Consider the following 19,825-nt stretch of genomic DNA (forward strand, 5'->3'; position numbering starts at 1 on the left):
TTTGTGAAATACACCAAAATGCCTCATTTTCCCTATTGTGGAATGACTTCAACTCCTGTAGTAACCGACTGTAGAAAAACCAGAGGCTAAGTTAAATGATACAGCTAACAAGCCAGTGACACTTGTTCTTTGGGTGGTTTCTTTTCTCCATTTTTTTCTTTAGTGAAGCCTGAGGGGAATACTACTCTCAGGAAGACCATGAAATGCAAAATAAACTGGAAAGGAAAATATATTAATACAGCTGGTGAACATCACTCAAGAAGCTAGGACATGCAGGCTTGTGCCTAGCATTACCCTGCTGTGGAGAGCTGAGGAAGGCTAAATGAGTTATTACTAGCTCCAATCTGAAAAGAGTATAGTTGCAATCTTTTCACAGAGCTTTCTCTGTGTCCCTGTGAAGAAAACCATATAGAAGTTATGTTGTCTAGCTTGGGGTCCAAATCATGGGTGGTAAAATCTGTGTATCTAAAACACTGTAGAATACCCTGCAAGGAATGGAAATTAATCGCATTATTACACACAGTCACGATTTCCTTGCTGTTGCTGCCTCTTTTCTGTTATTCAGTACTATTTTGCATAGTGATTAACTGGCCATCTAATTTACATAGCTGCAGGCTTGCCTGCTGGGTAACCTTTTACTCCATTAATTGTTCTCCTAAAGTCAATGAGAGAAGTTTCCAAATTGGTCCCTTATGGACACAAAGTCCAGATGTGTGAGGAGGAGCCAGGACCTGGGACTTGGTGTGTATCATTGCTGGGTAAAATGAAATACGAAAAGTGCTGGGACAAACTTATTTCCATTTTGGTCGTTGATTTGGGGTCCATTTTCTCTCACTGAATGCTAAAATCGTTGCTGTGTTACTGTGATAGAAATTTTCGTTCTCAGATACAGATGATGCACGCCGCCTGCGACATGGCGGGGTTCTGGGTCTGGCGTGTATTTGCATAGGGCTTGACAAGATGTGTGCAGTGAGCCTTGGACGCCTACGCATGCAAAACGGCAGCGTCATGACCCATGCTCTATCTGCCCTGCTGCAGGTCTGCAGCGTGACCTGGCTGCAGGGGTGCCATGGGTCTGCCTGGGACCCCCTGCTCATTGCAGCGGCTGCTTACAGCTCTTTTCAAACTGGGGCCACATGCTGTGGGGCAGCATCGAGCAGGATGTCTGAAAGCTGTCCGGTTACCTGTTTCTTAACATTTTAGCAGCCTGACCTCCACTGTGGTTTGTCTGTCTTTGCTCAGCTTCCCGCAGCATGCTTCCTTCTGCCCAGTGCCAGCCCTTGGGTTCGCCAGACAGCGAGAGGAGTCAGTTCCTCAGGGCAGGAGAAGCAGGGTAGTGACTAGCTGCTGGTACAAACCTCCACCCTCCAGCTGTGGAGCAAGTGAGGCTACTCTTACACCAGCAAATAAAAGGAGCCAGGATCCATTTTCTGACCCTGGGAGTCAGTGGCACGGAAGGACCTCACTCCACCTCAGCCTCTAGGCTTTACACATGCTCTCTGCAGAAGGGCAAACTTTGTCTTGAAGCAAGATTCTGCTTCTCACACAGCAAAATAGCCTGGGAGAGTCCCTGTACCTGCCGCGGGTTTGCAGTATGCGTCCCCTACCCCCGGCCCGTTGGCATCTGCACAAGGCAGGTGGAGAGCAGAGCGGGCAGTGTGCAGTGACCCTTGTGCTCAGCAGGGCTGCCCAGGCATGGCGGTGTGCACCCAGGGGAGGAAGGCAGGGCAGCCTCGAAGGCCAGGTTCGTCGATAAGTCAGGGGAGGGTCAAGGGAAACCATTTTCAGCTGATCACACAGCTCGCTGGCCGTGAGACCAGGGACTGTGGTATTGACTAAAACCTCGTTTCCCACTGATTCACCCTGCAATTATGAGATTGAGCAGAAATCATAAACTCCATCTGAACCGTAGTTGTCCTTTTTTTTTTTCTTCTCACTCCTGTGGTTTGAAACTATGTAGAAACGTTTGGAAGGTTTCTCAATACATGAGTTTAACCATAAGTCTCAGCAGGGGGAACATATTATTGGGGAAAGGGAATTACTGCTTTAGCTGTATGCAAGACACATTACCTTGGAAAGAATCAACATCTCGCCAAAAGCTGGCTTCCCACTCGTGGTCTGGCAGGTCTGGAATTTTCAAGTCAGATGAATTTTGAAAGAATCGTTATGTAGCAGCAGTTTCAAAATATTAGTTTACTAATGACTTCCTTGCAGCAATGAGTGTGTGAGAAGTGAAAGCAGCAGAGATTTTTGGAGTCCCCTGGAGGAGGTGTGACAGTGATGCACATCGTGCCTCTTCACAGTCACAAGCATTGGATGGTTCTTGGGGTCATCTTAAACATTGCTAGAGAACTTGGTTTTCTTCAGTTTTGTTTGCAAGAGAACAGAATTAGTTTCCTTACAAGTGTAAAAAAAGAACAACCAACAAACAACCTCTGGAATAAGAGTGGTGTATTGCCATGCCCTTACCGTCTGCAGGAGCCTGACTTCAAATCCCAGTTGTGCTTAAGGATGGAAACAGAGCAGCTGTGGGCTGGTCCAGGCAGCATGAGCGAGGCTGTGTGCGAGAGCTGGCTCTGCCTTAAAACTCTGCCGGAGTCGTGTGTTGGATGGGGCCGAGCCGAGTGCTGGCCTGGCAGGTAGGATCAACCTGCGTGTCCTGGGCGCTGTGAGTGTGCCCAGGAGGAAGGGAGCTCTCTGCTGTGGTTTGCCTGTCTGGGTTCGTGGTGCAGAGCTTTGCTCCCTCTCTGCCTTTCTGGTGGTGGTGCTTGCCAGGCTGCACAGGGCTAGTTGCTTTTTTTTTTTGTTACTATTTCCTTTTTCTTTCTAGTTTCAATGATGATATTTCTGGGAATGTTTAGGTCTAAAATATGCAGGTTTTGCAATAATTATTCTGTTCTGACTCAAAGGCTTTTCTGGAAATATGGGTTTAAGTTATGAAAATAGATTAACCCTTTGCATGTGTCTTGCTGGCAAAATGCAGAGTTGCTTTTGTTTGTCTGCTTTCTTCATGGTGCAGGTACTGGTGCCCTTGGCTGCCTGGAAAGGTAAGGAGAGAAGTTGCTGAAACCATGGAGGGTATAAGTACAAGTTAATGAGCACAGCATTCAATCCTAGACCTTTTAATGAGCAGAGAAAGTCTCCTGGATGTCCTGTCTGTTTCTAGTTCCATGGAACCCTGTTCATCTCTGTGGGTCTCTCCCTTCCCATAGTATCCGAGGGCCTCACAGACATTAATGAATGACTCACAACACATCTGTGAAATAAGGAAGTATCCCCGTTTTAGAAACGGGGACTAACACGGACGTAGATGATATGACTTGCCCAGTTTCACACAGGAAATGTGTAACCGAAGTGGGAATTGAACCCAAGTCACTTGAGTTTAGCACTGGATTGCCTTTTCCCTTGGCAGGGCTACAGCAACTCCGCAGATGTTGCATGTGAGAATTTGGTTTAAGAATCAAATGTGTGAATCATGCTGGTAGATGCCTGGTTTTGTGGGTTGGGTTGTTTTTTTTTTTAATCCTTTAAAAAAGAATTTATATGTTTTCTAACAATTAGCTGCCACTGAAAAAGAGTAAAACTCACCCTGTGTGTCTGCCTCGGGACAGACAGGGATCAGGCAGATTCAGCTGGGCAGGGTGTGAATGTGCTGCAGGGGTTAGGCAGCAGTGTTCAGGTGTGTTAAGTGAGAGGCTTCTCCCAGGGAGTGTGCCCAGCCCCTACTGCGCTGCCCTTCCTGCTGGCCTGTGCATGGCAGGCGCTGCCTGGGACAGCCGTCCCCCTGCCCCTCTGACCATACACTCCATCCTCACCAGCAGCGCCGGGTACCTTTCATGCCTGCAGCCTTTGCCCCGTGGATCTCGTCCCTTCCCCTCCCTGCTGTGCCTTTCCAGCTGCCTCCTTGCCCAGCTGCGCCAGGAGACTAGGGGCACGCGGAGGGTAAGTGTGGCGTGGGTCGTCAGCTGGAAGCGGGGTTAGAGGAAAGGGGGCTGCGCATGGACACAAACTGCCTGAGACTGACCTTCACACTTCATACGGATATGCTTCTTTTATCATCGAGCCAGAGGAGCACAGAGGGAGCAGTCTTTTGCCCATCCCAAGTGCTGCTCTGAGCTGTGGAGGATGCACATATCCTTTCTGTCACTACTTTTTTAGCCAGCTGTAGCCACTTAGGGAAGCGGCATTTGCCCCAGAGCATGGGGGAAGGTGAGTTGGGAGTCAGCATGGAGATTCCCTTGCTCCATGTTGGCCCCACATGCCTGCTCGGAAGAACTTCAACTCTTGTTAAAGCAGAGTCCTCCTTTCCCCAGCAGAAGCAGATGTTGGAGAGGAAAGGGGAGCACTGCTTGTCCATGGTCCCTTGGCAAAGAGGGGAGGAGGACTGAAAAGCCCCACGGCTTCTTACCCCCTTCAGTCTAGAACTCCCATAATTGGCATGATGATGGCAGTGGTTTGGGGAATTTCCTGCTCGAGGGTGGCTGGAGGACTGGCTGGCCAGAGCAGGCACCACAGACATGACGATGCTGCATGGGCTAGAGATGGGTGAGGGGGCATAAGGAGTTTTTGCAGAGCCCACCAGCATTAACTGCTGCTGTACATCTCTTCCTGCACCACTGCCCATGTGCATCTGCCCTGCTTTGCTCACATCTCTCTCAGCTCCACCTGCGAGCATGCTCCCTCTTTCCTCTCTCAGTGTGCAAGCTCCTCATGGCAGCGTTTATTTTCTGTGGTATGTGACACTGAGCCCATCATTGGGACTCCTAGATGGATAAATTGTCACTTGTTGAAACGGCTGATTGCTGGGTCGAAACGCTTCAGCGACTCTAGGCATGAGCAAGAAACACCTGCAGGACCCAAGGTCTCTTGGTGCACAAAGCGCAGCAATGAGTCCGTCCAGCTTGTGGCTCTTCACCCACAGAGCACTGCCTGGAGGTAGAAGCTGGGCACAGGGGATGCTCCTGTCTCTCCGCCATCCCACAGAGCTGCAAGGTGAAGGTCCCATTTGTTTCTCCTCTCTTTGGCTCGTGACCGCTGTGCTTTTGGCTGCAGGGTGGCCAGCCCTATCTGGAAAGACAAAATACACCATCCTGGTGATGGGGCAGGGAGAGTAACCTGGGACATGGGACATGGGATCCAGCTTCCTCAGGGGCAGGACAGTCATGTCTTGCATTTCATCACCACGTGCTTCACAGCAGTGCAGGAGGCACCTCTTCTCTTAGGGATGCTTTGTCCATAACACAGCACGGAGGCATCAGCTGATGCCAGATGCCAACAGGACTGAAGTGGTTTGAGCTGTTTGAGCTGGGGTTTAGGTGGCATGGCCCCAAGGGAGGTGGAATTTCAGCCCTCTTCCCAGCTACATGAGTGCTCCCTGGGCCTGGGTGTGTGGTGGCCACAAAGTTCAAACAGACTTTATGACACTTCACCAAACATGTTTCCACTTTGATCTTGGGACTTGGGAGTGGGCAGGGCTGTGTCCAGGCAGTGCAGTGCCATCATTCTGCTGTTTTGCTCTTCCTGAACTTACAGCTTCTGGGAGTCCGGATGGCAAAACTGGAGTGAAAACTTAAGTGGTGAAAAAATGACCATTTTCTCATGGATGTGGTTGGGCATGCTACTCAGGGGAGAGGATGCTACCTGCCACAGTGTTTAGCTTCTAGACTTACCCTTTTTTAGATGTTTGTATGTCCCTGTCTGCCTGGACTGAGTTGGTGTCTGTGCAGGGAGGTGCACGTGTCCCTTGGGAGGCCCTGGCACACCCTCAGGGGTTCTGCTGTTTGGAGAGGTGGGCTGGTGAGGTGGCGTCACACTGCAACCTCACCTTTGTACAGCTGGTATTGGCACAAGGAGGTGCAGCGGGGCTTGCTGCACTGTGTTTTCAGGAGGAAGGAAATGATGGGGGCTGGAGATCTGACAGGCATGATCAGGTCTGTGATGGCAGGCGGCTGAGCAATAGGGAAGGTGCAGTGCAGAATTGGACATGCTGTGGTAAAAAGGCAAGGTGGTGGCAAGCTGGGTTAAAGGCAGGTGGAAGAAGGTGGCAGTAGCAAAGCTCCTTTGGGCATGTGAGCCATAAAGTCAGAGGCTGTCCTGCAGCAGCCAGCTGTGGGAGCCCCTTGAAGCTTTCATAAATTTGTCACAAAGCCTGAGAGACCTTAAACTGCTTCTGAAAACCGAGGTTTCTGTGCAATCAGAATTGTCCTCTGAAGGCGCTTTAGTAAGCAATATGTTCGGCCTTTGGTCTTTCTGTGGTTCAGAAATTCTGTGGCCATGTAGGAAAGTAAGACAGAGGTGTTTAGTCCTGATGGTGTTCCTCGCTGAGCTGAGCTCTGGTGGCAGGTTCAGACTCCTCTGCTGCAGGCTGGGCTACACAGGTGCCATGGGACACAGGATTTGTGATGGGGAGGGACATCAGCCTGGGGAAACCAAACATTCTCATGTGGAATTGCAATCCTTGTGTGCAATGTGAAGGAAGTGTCTTTTTCTTTGCATGTAAAGCACACTTGGAGCACGGTCCATACTCAGGGTCGTTTTTGAAAGTAGATCTTCATTTGGAATGTTGCTTTCCTATAGCTAAACCTGACCCGTGTGCAGATCAGTTCTGGTCCTGTTAGGAAATTTGGGGGAGGCAAATATGGAGGAACTGAATGGTCTACTTAAAACTGAATGTGGTCTAAATGCAAAACTCAGGACTAAATAGGAGCTTTGCAGGAAGGGCTGTGGCACCTGTGTGCTGATCTGAATACTCAGTATCTGAGCAGACCTGAAATCCATGCCAGGCTGTGGAGCTTTTGCCTTGGCTGTGCTGCATCTGCCTGCAGCCGACACTGGTCCAGGAGGAGGAATGCCCCTGGCGCTGTGGTTGCTGTAAGCATGCACGTCACCATCAGGGCACACGTGCTGAAGGAGGTGAATGCAGTCACCAAGGGCTTCTCCAGCTGTTGGGACTCAGTTTGTGTACTGTTTCGGTTACCAAGCAATCCTCTCCATCAGGGCACCTGATGTAAGTCCTGGTGCTCACTGCTGAGATGGCATTTTAATGTACGCGCATTGCAATTCCAACATGCTGTTTCTTTTACAGACTGAATTAAATTGTGGGCAAACAGAAGAGAGACAGCATCAAAATTACAGACTACCAAATCCACTGTAAGTAATCTCTGTTTTTTCTCTAGTGACTTAGCCTGGATGTGTGCACTGTCCTTTGCAGGGGGCTTAACCTGGCAGCAGGACTTGCTTTGCTCTTTGTCTGGTTTATTTTGCTTTATCTTCAATATATTTGAGAAGCATTTGCCTGGTGCGTCCTCCCAGTGCTGCAGTAGCATTTCATATTTCTGAGCCTAGTTACAAGAGGTAGTGACAGAGGATCTACTACAGCTGCCCAGTTTGCGTTGTAAATCCCTCTGTCATGAATCACTCTGAATGTCTGAGGTGGCACCTGCCCTTTTGTTCAAAGCTGCAGTTGGGAATCTAGTTGCAAAGGCCACAATCTCCAGGTAGCAGAGTGCCCTACCACCCTGTGCTTTGCCCATCACCTCATCTGCTTTTGTAAAGTGTGGACTTGCAGTTTTTTTGCAAGAACTGGGGAACATCGTGAGCTACTGAAAAAAGGGATGTGGTTTCCCACAGATGTGTCTGTCCAGGTTGATTCCTTGGTAAATTAAAAAGGGGTAAATGCTGAATGTGGCTTTTCCGTAGATGGGACATATTAATGGCTGCCAATAAGAAGGGAGCTGCATCTGTCCCTCAGAGGAGCAGCAATAAGAACTTTTGTTTTACTTAATTCACTCACTTCCACAAAACTTCTAAGATTTAAAATATATTTAACATATGTCAGATGTTGGTAATCAGTTAGGTTTAGTTAAAATTGCCCAAATGGCTTAAAAGTTATCACAAGCAATAAACATGCAGATCTTCTAGCAGCACAGCAGACATTCTCAAATAAACTTTGCATTCTTAAAAACAGGCTCAAATTAGGTGTTATAGAAGAAAATGTTGTTATGGTTGGAAAAAAAAATAAAAAATATAATATAGGAAAGGCAGAGTTGTAACGTCTTCCCACTAGTCACACTGGGTCTTGATCTGGCTGGGAGAGGACCAAGCATTGGAGAAAATCCTTCCACCTGCTTGAGTATTGCCAACAGCAGAGTTTTGCCACCAACAGGATCTACTGTAACAAGATGTTTCAGTGTCCTGGAAACAAAAGGCAAGGGACAGAAAGCTAAGCACTGCAGTTTCCACATCGCTTGAAAGGAATGAATTCTGGAGGCCAACTACAGTGCAGAAGAAGACCTGATGCCTTCACATGTCTTTTCAGTGATGTCCCCACCAGGAGCTCAGGCGGCAGGTGCAGCCTGCAGCATTTCTCTTCCGACTTATGGGGGGTCTCAATCCTAAATCCAATGGTAAAGAGCTTGTCTGGGTGTGTGGCTGCATATATGGCACAGAGGGACCAGCCGAAGGCTCGACACTACTTAGTGTTTCCTCAAACCCTTTAGGAGGACTTAGGTGGGGCTTAGAATTGGGAGAGACTCTGTGCTTGGGCCGCTTTGCAGGAATTCATTTCAGCCATAATAAAGTAATTCAAAATATCAACAATTGTGGCTTTCTAATAGAGCATTTCTAAGCATTTTATCTCAGGCTTTAGGGTAAAATTCTGGTCCCATTAGAATCGGAAGGAATTTTGTCACTGATTTCTTTCATCAGGTGGCAGTCTTTGTTTCCACCATTGCAAATGAAACAGGCATTTCTGTTCATGTTTGCTCCATTGCATGTAAAGTAAAACCCTAAGAAATTATGTTTGAATAGAAATAATAGCTGGAATCCCCAGTTTTAGTGCCTGTACTTTGGATATGCCCACAGACATGCAATGTTAACAGCTGGAAACCATGTGCCACAAAATCCATGTGACTTTTTTTCTTAAAAGATTTGCTGATGTGCCAATGCCATGCGCTGCCTTGCTGTGCATTAGCTGCTGTCGTGCTGCTCTGCAGAGAGCACAGTGCAGAATACACACTAAGTGAAAGTGATAAGCAAAAATAGTAGAGGCATAACACATGACAGAAAGAAGAAGCTACTCGGGTCATGAGGAGGAGATGAAAGTGAAACCAAAAGATGTGCCTTTTCTGAGAACAAATGGGAGAATTGGGGAAGTGTGATGAATATTAAAAGGCTCAAGTCTGAAGGTAGATTTTGTCTGAGGTAAGGAGTACAGAAACTGGAAGGAAAATAAGGAAGAAAAAAAAGTCTCTTTTCCCACCCACCTTAGTCCCACTAAGTCCAGGAGCCAGCAGGCAGCTGCCTGTGTGCAGAGGAGCTCTGTGGAGGGCTGGCCTGCGCCAGCCCCTCTGCCTCTGCCAGCGGGAGGGATGCACCAAGTGAAAGACAGAGCAGTGGGAACAAGATCTCTTATCTGGTGTAATGCAACGAGATGCTCCTGAGTTACTCTAGGTTGTATCTGAGCTGAGCAGAGCAGTGCCAGGCATCTGCAGCCAGCTTGCTGGAAGCTCTCATTCCCTTCCTTCACCATGCCTCGAGGTTCACAGGGGAGAAAGCCTCCTACAGCTTTTAACTGGGTGGACTTAGTTTTTTGCTACCACTGCATTTTCACTGCTGAATTTTCTTTGGAGTGCTTTCCATCTGGAGTAACTGCATCCAGCTAGGAGATTGCCATTGCCATTCCAGGGGCCATTTCCAGTAATGGGAAAAATATGTGGAAAGTAGCCTGAATTGCCCGAGAATGGCTGTGCTCGCTGCTGTAGGCAGCAGGTGCACCTTTTTGTTGACCAATTTTTTAAATGTTAACTTTTGTGCAGAGTTCTTAACAAAGTCAGCTGGGGCCCATGTGTTCACCAGAGGAGACCGAGGATGGTATGAACATTAGGGATGATACTGAATCATCTCAGGAAGCTTCCTCACATTATTCCTAATTATTATACCTTTAGGAGTGAAAAGGGAGCCTATAGGAGAAAACACTATTAAAATATTTTTCAGACATTCTTGAGTTGGCAGTTCTTAAATGTGAGTGCTTGAGCTTGTGGGAGGTGGCGTTCACTTTACGCTTGCTGAAAAAATCTCTGCTTAAATCCATTTCTACCAAGTTAACATGCCCTGTGTGCCATGAGTGGGGCAAAGAACAGCATCTTAGGCAAAAATCTACATGATAAATCAGCTCTGCAGCTGTCTTTGATCTTAAGTAAGTCCTGTGCTGTAAGTACAGTGCTCTAAGCCTAGCCCAGACCATGGTTGGTGTTAGTCAGCACTGAAGAGTCAGCACTCTCCAAAAAGGGGTTTCAAAATGTAATTAATTATTCTTCATAGCAATAAGCCCATAAACATGAGGCACCTTTCTTAGCAGGTTGGGGCAAGTGCAGGTGCTCTGCAGGTCCTGGGAAGAGGTGAAGCTCATGCTGGAGAGGAGCAGAACCTATATTTGAGGAAAAGGAAGGTGAAGTTTAAGGACAGGACTGATTTTCTGTATATTCACCTAAGATGTGGGTGCCACAACTGGCCAAGTAAGCCATGAACCCAGTCAATATGAGCTGACATCTCAGGGCAATCGGTCTCACTGAACTGGGACCTTAATGTGGGACTCATTGCCCCCGCTGGGTCCCTCATCGGCACCTGCCTGTCTGTGATAGTATAAGGAGCTGTGTCTAAGGACTCGAACCCTGACTTCTGGCCCTCTAAGATTAGGTGAAAACAATCCTGTCCAAAGAATAGGCAGTTTTTAACCACTTTTGTAAAGTCTAGTTGGTCATGATATGTCCTAGGGTGTTGTCATATCTTGAGACTCTGCAAAATCAAAGTTGCTTTATGCTCCATTTCTCTCTCTCCTCATTGAATGTGGAGGGTCCACAGGGTTGTGGGAATGACTAAGGAGTGGGTAATCTTGCAGGACTTTATGTCGAATGCAACCAACCTCTTCTGCTGGCTCTTCACCATTGCTCCCCAAGATGAAGTCAGGCCATTTTGCAGCTGAAACCTCAGTCCCCTGTGCTTCCCTGTTTTGCTGGGTTTACACTTCAGCCGCAGCCACGCACCCTCCCCCTGCATGGGACAGGATCAAAGCAGCAGAGCTATGAGCAATTTCCCATAATTAAACTGATGCCATTCTGTCATAGCAAGGCACTGCACCCTAAGGCAGATAATAGCTTTGTAAAGAAGGACGATAGTTCTTTTCTCATTGTAAATTACATGTGTCAGTTTACTTCACCTACAGAGCACCGTCCTTTTTTCCTTAGGAGTATCCCACCCATTTGCTATTCCATCTCTTGGTAATGCTGTCTTATTGCAGTGGAATCAGAGAACTTCCTCTCCGAGTGTCTCATTAACAGCTATATTTGCTGACGAGGGTGGTAGGTTTAATAGAGCCGCCCATTCAAACTCACTGTAAGAAGGGTTCCCCTTTCCAGACAGCCAATTTCACATCTTGCCCGTACAAAATACATGCACGCTATAGAGGTTGGATTTGCAACATTGTTTGGTAACAAAAGGCAGGAAATTAAAGAGGCAAGGTTTGGGTAAAAGCGTGTGTGTTCTTTCTCTTTACCTGCTGTTGTAAATGACACTGAAGATTATTGCAAGCTTAAGAGCAGATTTTATGCAGAAAAGACTTGCTTTTTATTTGTCAGTGAATGTATGTGCTACATTAGGCAGTGCTTTGTATTTAGGCACCCTTACTATGTAGTCTGTTTGGAAGGGAAACATAATCATAAAAATTGTAAAACCATAAATGTTTGCAGAAGATTAGAAGGAATTCAAGTTTAAAACTGTTTTGATACATTTTTCAAAACTGCCTGTGTTTCAAGTTACTGTCTTTGGTTACTGCTGCAGAGCCAGGTTGTGTGTGCATTAAACTGAGCATGAGTCCCTGAGGTTTGACTTAGTACAATGTATGTTTAGATTTCTTTTAATGGCAGTGTCTCATGAATGGTAGACATTCAGTCAGTTATTCTGAATTACTTTTGTGCAAAATATTTACTGTTATCCTCTATAGAAGTAGCAGTGTTTAATTACTTAAATACAAATGCTGAAGTAATTTTTTTCCTGTTTGTTTTCTTTTGGATGTAATTACAGAAATGTGGGAAATACTTTTCCAAGGCTTTTGAACTCAGAAGTGGAACAGAAGGAAGACACAGGGGGACATACACCATTCAGTGTTATTTTCCTTGCACAGGAAAAAAAGATCATTATGAGATGAGCACTAAAGTCTCAAGTTTTCAAAGGTTTGCATAACAAACAAGAGACACATTGTGGGTTGCATCTTGACTTTGAAGGCTTGCCACTGTCAACTGAAATAAAATGGCAAGGTTTAAAGCCTTAACCAAGTTCACAAGGAAAATATTTGGACTAAAAGTTTTGGAAAATTTTCTCTCTTTGAAGTAGTTTGTCATGTGTTACCAATGTGAACTTTATTGACCTTGAAACTTTTTTTTTTTTGAATCAAATAGCAACTAGTGACACTTTAGTAAAATCTTAAATCAACAACCATCTCCTGGCGGCTCCAGCTTCATAGCAAATGCAGGCAAAACAGGGAATCTACAGAAGAGACCTTTATTATTCATAAATGAAGCCTGCCAAAACCTTCCCGAAATAGCATTCAAAGACCCTTTTAAGGTCATGGATCCTGAACAAAGCCAGAAGAGCACAAAAAAGGCTGAGGAAAGTCCAAGAAAGAGGCTTCCCAAAGGAGAGGCTTTCCAAGCCAGTATTTCATCTGCAGCTACGTTCCAGGGCAGCTCTGCTTCTTCGCAAGGAACCCCTCTCCGAGATATCATATCGCAGCAGCACTTTTCTGGTTCTTTGCCGATTCCAAGAGAGGAGTCTCAGGAGAAGACTGGACATCAGCAGCAACCTAAGCCTTCCTCTTTTGAGCATCCTCCCCACGTTTCACAGCTTCAGCAGCACGCACTGTCACCAGCATTTATGTCTCCTGGGAAACCAGAACATGTCCTCGAAGGTCCCACGTGGCAGCTAGTTGATCCAGTAAGACCAGGTCCCTCTGGCTCCTTTTCATCACCTGGGCTTCACTCTCACCACGGCCAGCTCCTACCTTCCCATTCACCAATCATTCCTGGAGAGGACATGCCATCTGTTCAAAAGGTCTATATCCCTCGCCCTTCACAAGTTTCCTTAAAACAAGCTGAGGAAGTGCACAAGAAGGAAAAGAAACCTCAGAAGCCAGGCAAATATATTTGCCAGTACTGCAGCAGGCCTTGTGCGAAGCCAAGTGTGCTCCAAAAACATATCAGGTCACACACGGGTGAGAGGCCATACCCTTGCATTCCATGTGGCTTTTCTTTTAAGACTAAGAGCAACTTATATAAACATAGGAAATCTCATGCTCATCGAATAAAAGCTGGGCTGGCCTCAGGGATCGGAGCAGAGATGTATCCATCGAGCTTGGAAATGGAAAGGATTGGTGGGGAGGACTTCGAAGAGCCAACAGAAGGAGAAAGCACAGATTCAGAGGAGGAAACGGGTGCGATGTCGGGCCACTCGGCAGAGCTGTCGCCGAGGCGGAAGCACACCCTGCTGTCCAGCAGCCTGCTGAGTGGGGGGAGCCAAGGCTCCAGCCATGACCGGTGTTCGTTGTCTCATTCCAGTATGTCCCAATCTCTTGAGGACAGCAGCCAGTTCGTGGAGCCCTCGTCAGACCATGCTCTGAGCCATAAATCTGAAGATACCCATACTATAAAGCAGAAGCTTGCACTCCGCTTAAGCGAACGGAAGAAGGTGATAGATGAACAAGCTTTCCTGAGCCCTGGGAGCAAAGGGAGTACCGAGTCAGGCTACTTCTCACGATCAGAAAGTGCGGAGCAGCAGATCAGCCCACCAAATACTAATGCAAAATCTTATGCAGAAATTATTTTTGGGAAATGTGGTAGGATTGGGCAAAGGACTGCAGCGTTAGCTGCAAACACAACCCAGGGGTTTCCGCACTTGTCTACCGAAGAGAAACCTAGTATGGTACCATTATCTGTGCCTAGAACACAGGTCATTGAACACATCACTAAGCTAATTACAATTAATGAAGCTGTTGTAGATACCAGTGAAATAGATAGCGTTAAGCCTAGAAGAAGCTCTTTATCTAGACGTAGCAGCATTGAATCTCCAAAGTCTGGTGTATATAGGGAACCGTTTCAGTTTGATATCAAGTCTGGTTCCAGTAGCCAGTTGGATGCATCAAAAGTGTTGACATCCCACGGTGAAAAAATTAAGCCCGAACAATCATTGTTGTCACTTCAGCAATCCCACAGTGCCACAGAGACAGTGCCTCTCCTAAGAAGCCACTCAATGCCTTCTGCTGCATGCACTATAAGCTCCCCACATACCTTTAGAGGTAGCTATTCATTTGATGATCACATCATGGAGCCTGAAGTCTTAAGCCGCAGTCAAGCTTTTTCTTCGCATCCTCGAATGCTAAAACGACAACCAGCTATTGAGCTACCTTTGGGAGTGGAATACATCTCGGAGGAGGTTAGCTCCGCAAACAAAGAAACTGTTTCCAAACCTCCCGAGGAGCCTGAAACCAAGGAAAGCGATCTTACCAAAAAGTCACGGAAGGGTCCGAAAGTTAAAGGGTTCATGTACGAGTGTAACATATGTGGTGCTCGCTATAAGAAAAGGGACAATTACGAAGCCCATAAGAAATACTACTGTTCAGAACTGCAGCTCTCAAAGCCTCGTTCTTCCACTTCCCATACCTCTTCAGAGACTGAGAAAAGTGTTGCGGATCCTGACACATGGCCCCAGATCATGCATTACAAGCTAGGGAGCAGTTTGGAGCTCACCCCACTACGAAAGAGGCGAAAGGAAAAGAGTCTCGGTGATGACGAGGAGCCTCCAGCTTTCGAGTTGTCTGACACTCCTTCCTCCAGTGCTGGGCCAGCAACTCAGTTTGCAAACCCAGCATCATCTGATGTCGCTTTAAACCTGACCCGTGAATCCATTAAGTCACCAGCAGATACAGGTAAATCCGCACCTTCTGATGTCAGTGGCAGCTTTCATCCCAGGAATACCAAACCGGCTTCGAGTGCGGAGGGCAAAGAGAGGAGAACAACCTCAAAGGAGATATCTGTCATCCAGCATACAAGCTCCTTTGAGAAGTCTGATTCTATCGAGCAGGTGAGCAGCTTGGAGGAAGACAAACCCTTGTCGCAGTACTCCTCTCAGCCGCCCCCCCAGCAGAGCCGCCCGCCTCACTCCCTGCAGCCCAAGCTGGTACGCCAGCCCAACATCCAGGTCCCCGAGATTCTGGTCACCGAAGAGCCTGACAGACCAGAAACAGAGCTGGAGCCTCCTCCAAAAGAGCCAGAGAAAACGGAGGAATTTCAGTGGCCGCAGAGGAGCCAGACCCTTTCTCAGCTCCCTGCGGAGAAACTCCCACCAAAAAAGAAGAGGCTGCGGCTGGCAGAAATGGCTCAGTCCTCCGGAGAGTCCAGTTTTGAATCAGTCTCTCTCACCCGAAGCCCAAGTCAGGAAAGCAGCATATCCCACAGCTCCAGCCACTCTGTCTCGTTCGATCGTGAAGATCACAGCAAGTCTGAGTCAAGTAGCCAGCCCTCCGAGTCCCACCCAAAGCCGCCTGGTGTTGGCTCACATATGTTGATGGTACCAAGCCACCATCATCATTCCAGGGAAATGCGGAGATCTGCTTCTGAGCAGACACCGAACGTGTCACATCCCTCCCAGATGTCAGAGACCCGCAGTAAATCATTTGACTATGGGAGCTTGTCATCCACTCCTGCCTCCACCCCCGGCCCTTCAGCCTCCTCAGCTCCACAGGAGAGAAGGAAATGCTTTCTGGTCAGGCAAGCATCCCTCAGCAGACACCCAGAGCATGAGCCAGACTCAGCCCCAGCAGGCCGGCCAGAGACAGAAGATCCCGTTCCTTCTTCAAGTAAATCTCCTTCAACAAGTCTGCCCCATCAGCTGACATCTTCATCCCCTTTGCCGTCTCATGGTACTTACCCTAGTGAAAAGAGTCAGCCAAAAGACAGCCCTCCGCCAGCATACACCCAGCCGTACACAGAAGCTTTGCAAGTGTTTCACCACCCCGTACCACAGCTAACACTGCATGAAAAGCAGTTCATGTCCCCGCAGGTTTCTATCTTTCCCTACCAGCACCTCCTGCCTCAGCCCGGGCAGTCTGCGGAGCTCTTTGCCGCGCACACTGTGTCCGACATCCTCTCTGCTCAGTTCACCATGCCCCAGATTCCTCCTTCCATATTTCAGAGCCCACCACTGCCCCTCCCCCAAACGCTCATCCACCCAGGCCCGCTTCATATCGCTCCTCCGTTAATGTCACACCCTGCCGACATGCCCTTCAGGCAGCATCCTTCATTCCTGCCAGTGCATTACCCTGGCTCCTCACCGATCCCTTCAGCCTTTTTTCTGCCTCTTCAGTCCCAGTTTGCTCTCCAGTTGCCAGGTGAAGCTGGTGGACATTTACCACAGATCAAATCCAGTATATTCCCAGCAGCAGGAACCTCCAATCTTTCCCCGTGCACAGAATATGGCTCGGACAGTAGGTTGCACCCTCTGACCTGCACAACAAGTCCTTCGGTGTCTGTGTCCACATCTCAGCTCGTCGTTCCTACACGGTCAGACCCAATGGTGTCACTTGTTGTCCCTGTTCGCATCCAGACAAATATGCCGTCCTATGGGAGCGCGATGTACACAACGCTGTCCCAGATCCTGGTCACGCAGTCCCAGTGCAGTTCCTCTTCTATTGTCCTCCCGAAATTTGATGATCGCCAGCCCAAGGGCACCCTAGTCTGTAGCGCTGATGTTCATGGACTAGGTTTCGATCTGGCACAGATGATCACGGAGGATCAAAGGAGCATTTTCCAGAGCCCCTATCTGAGAGTGCCCTTACCCTTACCAGAGCGAAAAGGCTACATGCCACTCACCTCCCCATCAGACAACGTCCTCGGACTGGAAGGAGGCTCATCAACAGTTGGCGGAAGCAAAAGGATGCTCTCTCCAGCTGGAAGTTTGGAGCTGACAATGGAAACACAACAACAGAAAAGAGTGAAAGAGGAGGAGGTGTCTGAAGCAGAAGAGAAGTTGGAAGTGGTGAAGCCACCCAGTGCAATAGAGGAAGGGAAAAAGCAGGATAAATCTCACTTTCTTGCAGAAAGCCAAGGCAGGGTCGAAGTTGAAACACCACCTAGTTTGTCTTTAGAGCAGCCAGAGCCAAAGGAAATCCCAAGTACTTTGCAGCAAGCTGTGTCCCATTCAGGTTCTCCAAGTTTTGAGGCACTGGAAGAGTATAAGCAGCCAGCTGGCAAGCAGTTCATCAGCAAGGCATCTTTGCAACCCGTGAAGAAAGAAGACTCCAAAGAACTGGTGGAGCAGTCTCCACCAAACCCTGCAAGCGCTGCACCTCTGTCCGAGGTCACTCATAGTGCAATGAAGTCTCGAGAAGGTACAGACATGAAGAAGGTACTTCAGTTCCCCAGTCTCCACACAACCACTAATGTCAGTTGGTGCTATTTAAACTACATAAAGCCAAATCATATCCAGCAAGTTGATCGACGGTCTTCAGTGTATGCCAGCTGGTGTATTAGCTTGTATAATCCTAACCTTCCAGGTATATCCACTAAAGCAGCCCTGTCCCTGCTGAGGTCCAAGCAGAAGGTGAGCAAGGAAACCTACACCATGGCTACTGCTCCACGTCCAGAGGCAGGCAGGCTTGTCCCATCCAGCTCCAGGAAGCCAAAAATGACCGAGGTAATGCAATCCTATATATTTCTTCTCATCCATTTGGATACATGGGAAGAGGGGGACAAGGGACGGGGAATTGCTATTCTTAGTTTAGTAGGAGTTTATTCATCCCTCTCTCAGTTTGGTAAGCATTTGTTCTCAGTGAAACTTTTAGAATGAAGAAGCGAAAACCCCCTGTAATGAAAAAAAAAAAAAAAAAAAAGGCAAGCCTGCTCGAAGGCAATGTGCCATATTTCTGTTCTCCAGTTTCTACTTGCCTTGTAATCAAAAGAACATGTAGGAATCACCACCACACCATGAACTGCCACTGCTCAAGCACAAAGCATTAGTCTTGATTTGCATTTGTCTTGATATTTCAAATAGCTTTACAACTTTTTTCTTTTTCTTTTTTTTTTTTTTTTTTTTAATAAATGCTGTTATAATTCCCTACGTTTTGCATGTTATAAATGAAAAAGGATTACCTTGGGGAAATGGGATTCTGTCTGGTTGTGCATCTGCTGATCTCACATTAATGAACATGGAGAGGCATGCTTATAGTATTTAAAAATATTAAAGGAAGATTTGCAAGTGTACTCTAGGCCCCTAAAGAAGTGTAAAGGCATGCAGTGACATTTATAGAAGTGCCTCAGTAGGTTAGATATGGTGTCTTGTTAAAACACACGTGGTGTTTGGTCCATGTAGTTCATGTCCTTAGCTGTCTGCCTGCTTTTCCAGGTATCTAAGGGTATTTTATACCTGGCCTTTAGAGTTAAGGGGAGCGAGGCAAGCAGCTTCACAGGGGCAGAGCTCGCCAAAGGCACTGGCCAGGCAGAGAAGTCTTTGAGACACTTCTGGTAGCTGCCTAGTGTTATGTAGCTCATTTTGAGGCCAGACTTTTCCCCTCTTGGTTAATGCTGAACCATGCAGGTCCCTTTAATCCAAATCGTGTTCATGTAGACTAGCAAAAAGAATTGCTCTAAAGATTTTGCAATTTGATATTCATCTCAAGTCAATTTATATTGATGGATTATTCATTTTATTTCTGTATCATGAAATGAACTCTGAATATTAAATTTACCATAATCGCTGCTGCAGCTGCTGCTTATAAATATGTCTTAAAATACACAGTAGAGTCACTTTGATTCAATAAATGTTTATTTCTATTGAACATTTCTCCCATTCTTCTGCAGAAATCCAAAAGACAGAATTTCTAGGGACATAGGAGCAGATAATTACCTGCGCAGTGCAATAACCATGCTAATGCTCCATATTTATGCACTCGTTTTCAAAGGATTTTATCTGAACGGTGTCATACCATCCTTGATTTCTCCAACAGAAGTGCCTGTGCTCCTCTGAGCTTTGCTCTCTGACATGGTGCTAAAATGCACACCAAGTGTGTGTTTCAGAAATACGAGACCCTCATACCCTGAAGTTAAAGGTTAAGCTCTGGACAGGAATGGTTAAGCCCTTACTCATCAAAATGCATATTTCACTGCATGCATTTTCTCAAAAGACTCAAACGCCTTTTAGAAAAAACCTTAAAAGCTGACTGGTTGTAGAAGCTAAGGTTTTCATGGTACAGCTTGCAAAAGTCAGAGTTTGTCCTGCCAAATTCATGTTAGTTCTGACATTAGTTCCTGCTGCTTAAAGGAGTGAGGTTTGCAGAAATTATGGTAATTTCAGTGGAGATAAATTGACCTCATGCCAGGCAGAGAAATAGGTTTTGATTAGACGATCAGTAGGAGTGAAATCCTCAGTTTAGTTTTTAAAAAGCCTATGACTGGCACAGATTAGGAAGCAGCGTTGCTGGTTACTCAGGAAGATGCGATTAACAGGAGCTGCATAGCAGTAGCATCAATCAGAGGTTGAAAGTTCAGCCTTCAGTGAACCCTGCTCTAGCTATTTTTCTTAAATATTTTCTTCTTGATGTAACTAGAAGTTGTCAGTCAACACAACAGAAAATGTAAAAAAACTCAAATATTTTGTACAATTATGCATGCAGCAAGCTACCGGCAAGCAGTAGTACTGTGTATACAATCTACAAACTTGGCTTGGTTTTTAATTTACCAGTGGGATTTACTGAGCAGATCAATTCTGAAGTGACTGTAGGCTC

The 19,825-nt window shown here is 46.9% G+C and overlaps 1 protein-coding gene across 1 annotated transcript in view; it reads left to right on the forward strand.

The window, feature by feature from the left end:
* Positions 1-7,081: 7,081 nt before the first annotated feature.
* The window catches only part of HIVEP3 (HIVEP zinc finger 3), a 70,810-nt gene continuing 58,066 nt past the window's right edge, over positions 7,082-19,825 (forward strand). Inside the window, exons 1-2 of the mRNA XM_040588376.1 lie at positions 7,082-7,149; positions 12,079-17,739. Coding sequence (XP_040444310.1) covers positions 12,622-17,739 — 5,118 coding nt within the window. The 5' untranslated portion in view covers positions 7,082-7,149; positions 12,079-12,621. The remainder of the gene's footprint in view (positions 7,150-12,078; positions 17,740-19,825) is intronic.

This window comes from Falco naumanni, chromosome 3 (assembly GCF_017639655.2).
Source record: "Falco naumanni isolate bFalNau1 chromosome 3, bFalNau1.pat, whole genome shotgun sequence".
Classification (NCBI taxonomy): domain Eukaryota; kingdom Metazoa; phylum Chordata; class Aves; order Falconiformes; family Falconidae; genus Falco; species Falco naumanni.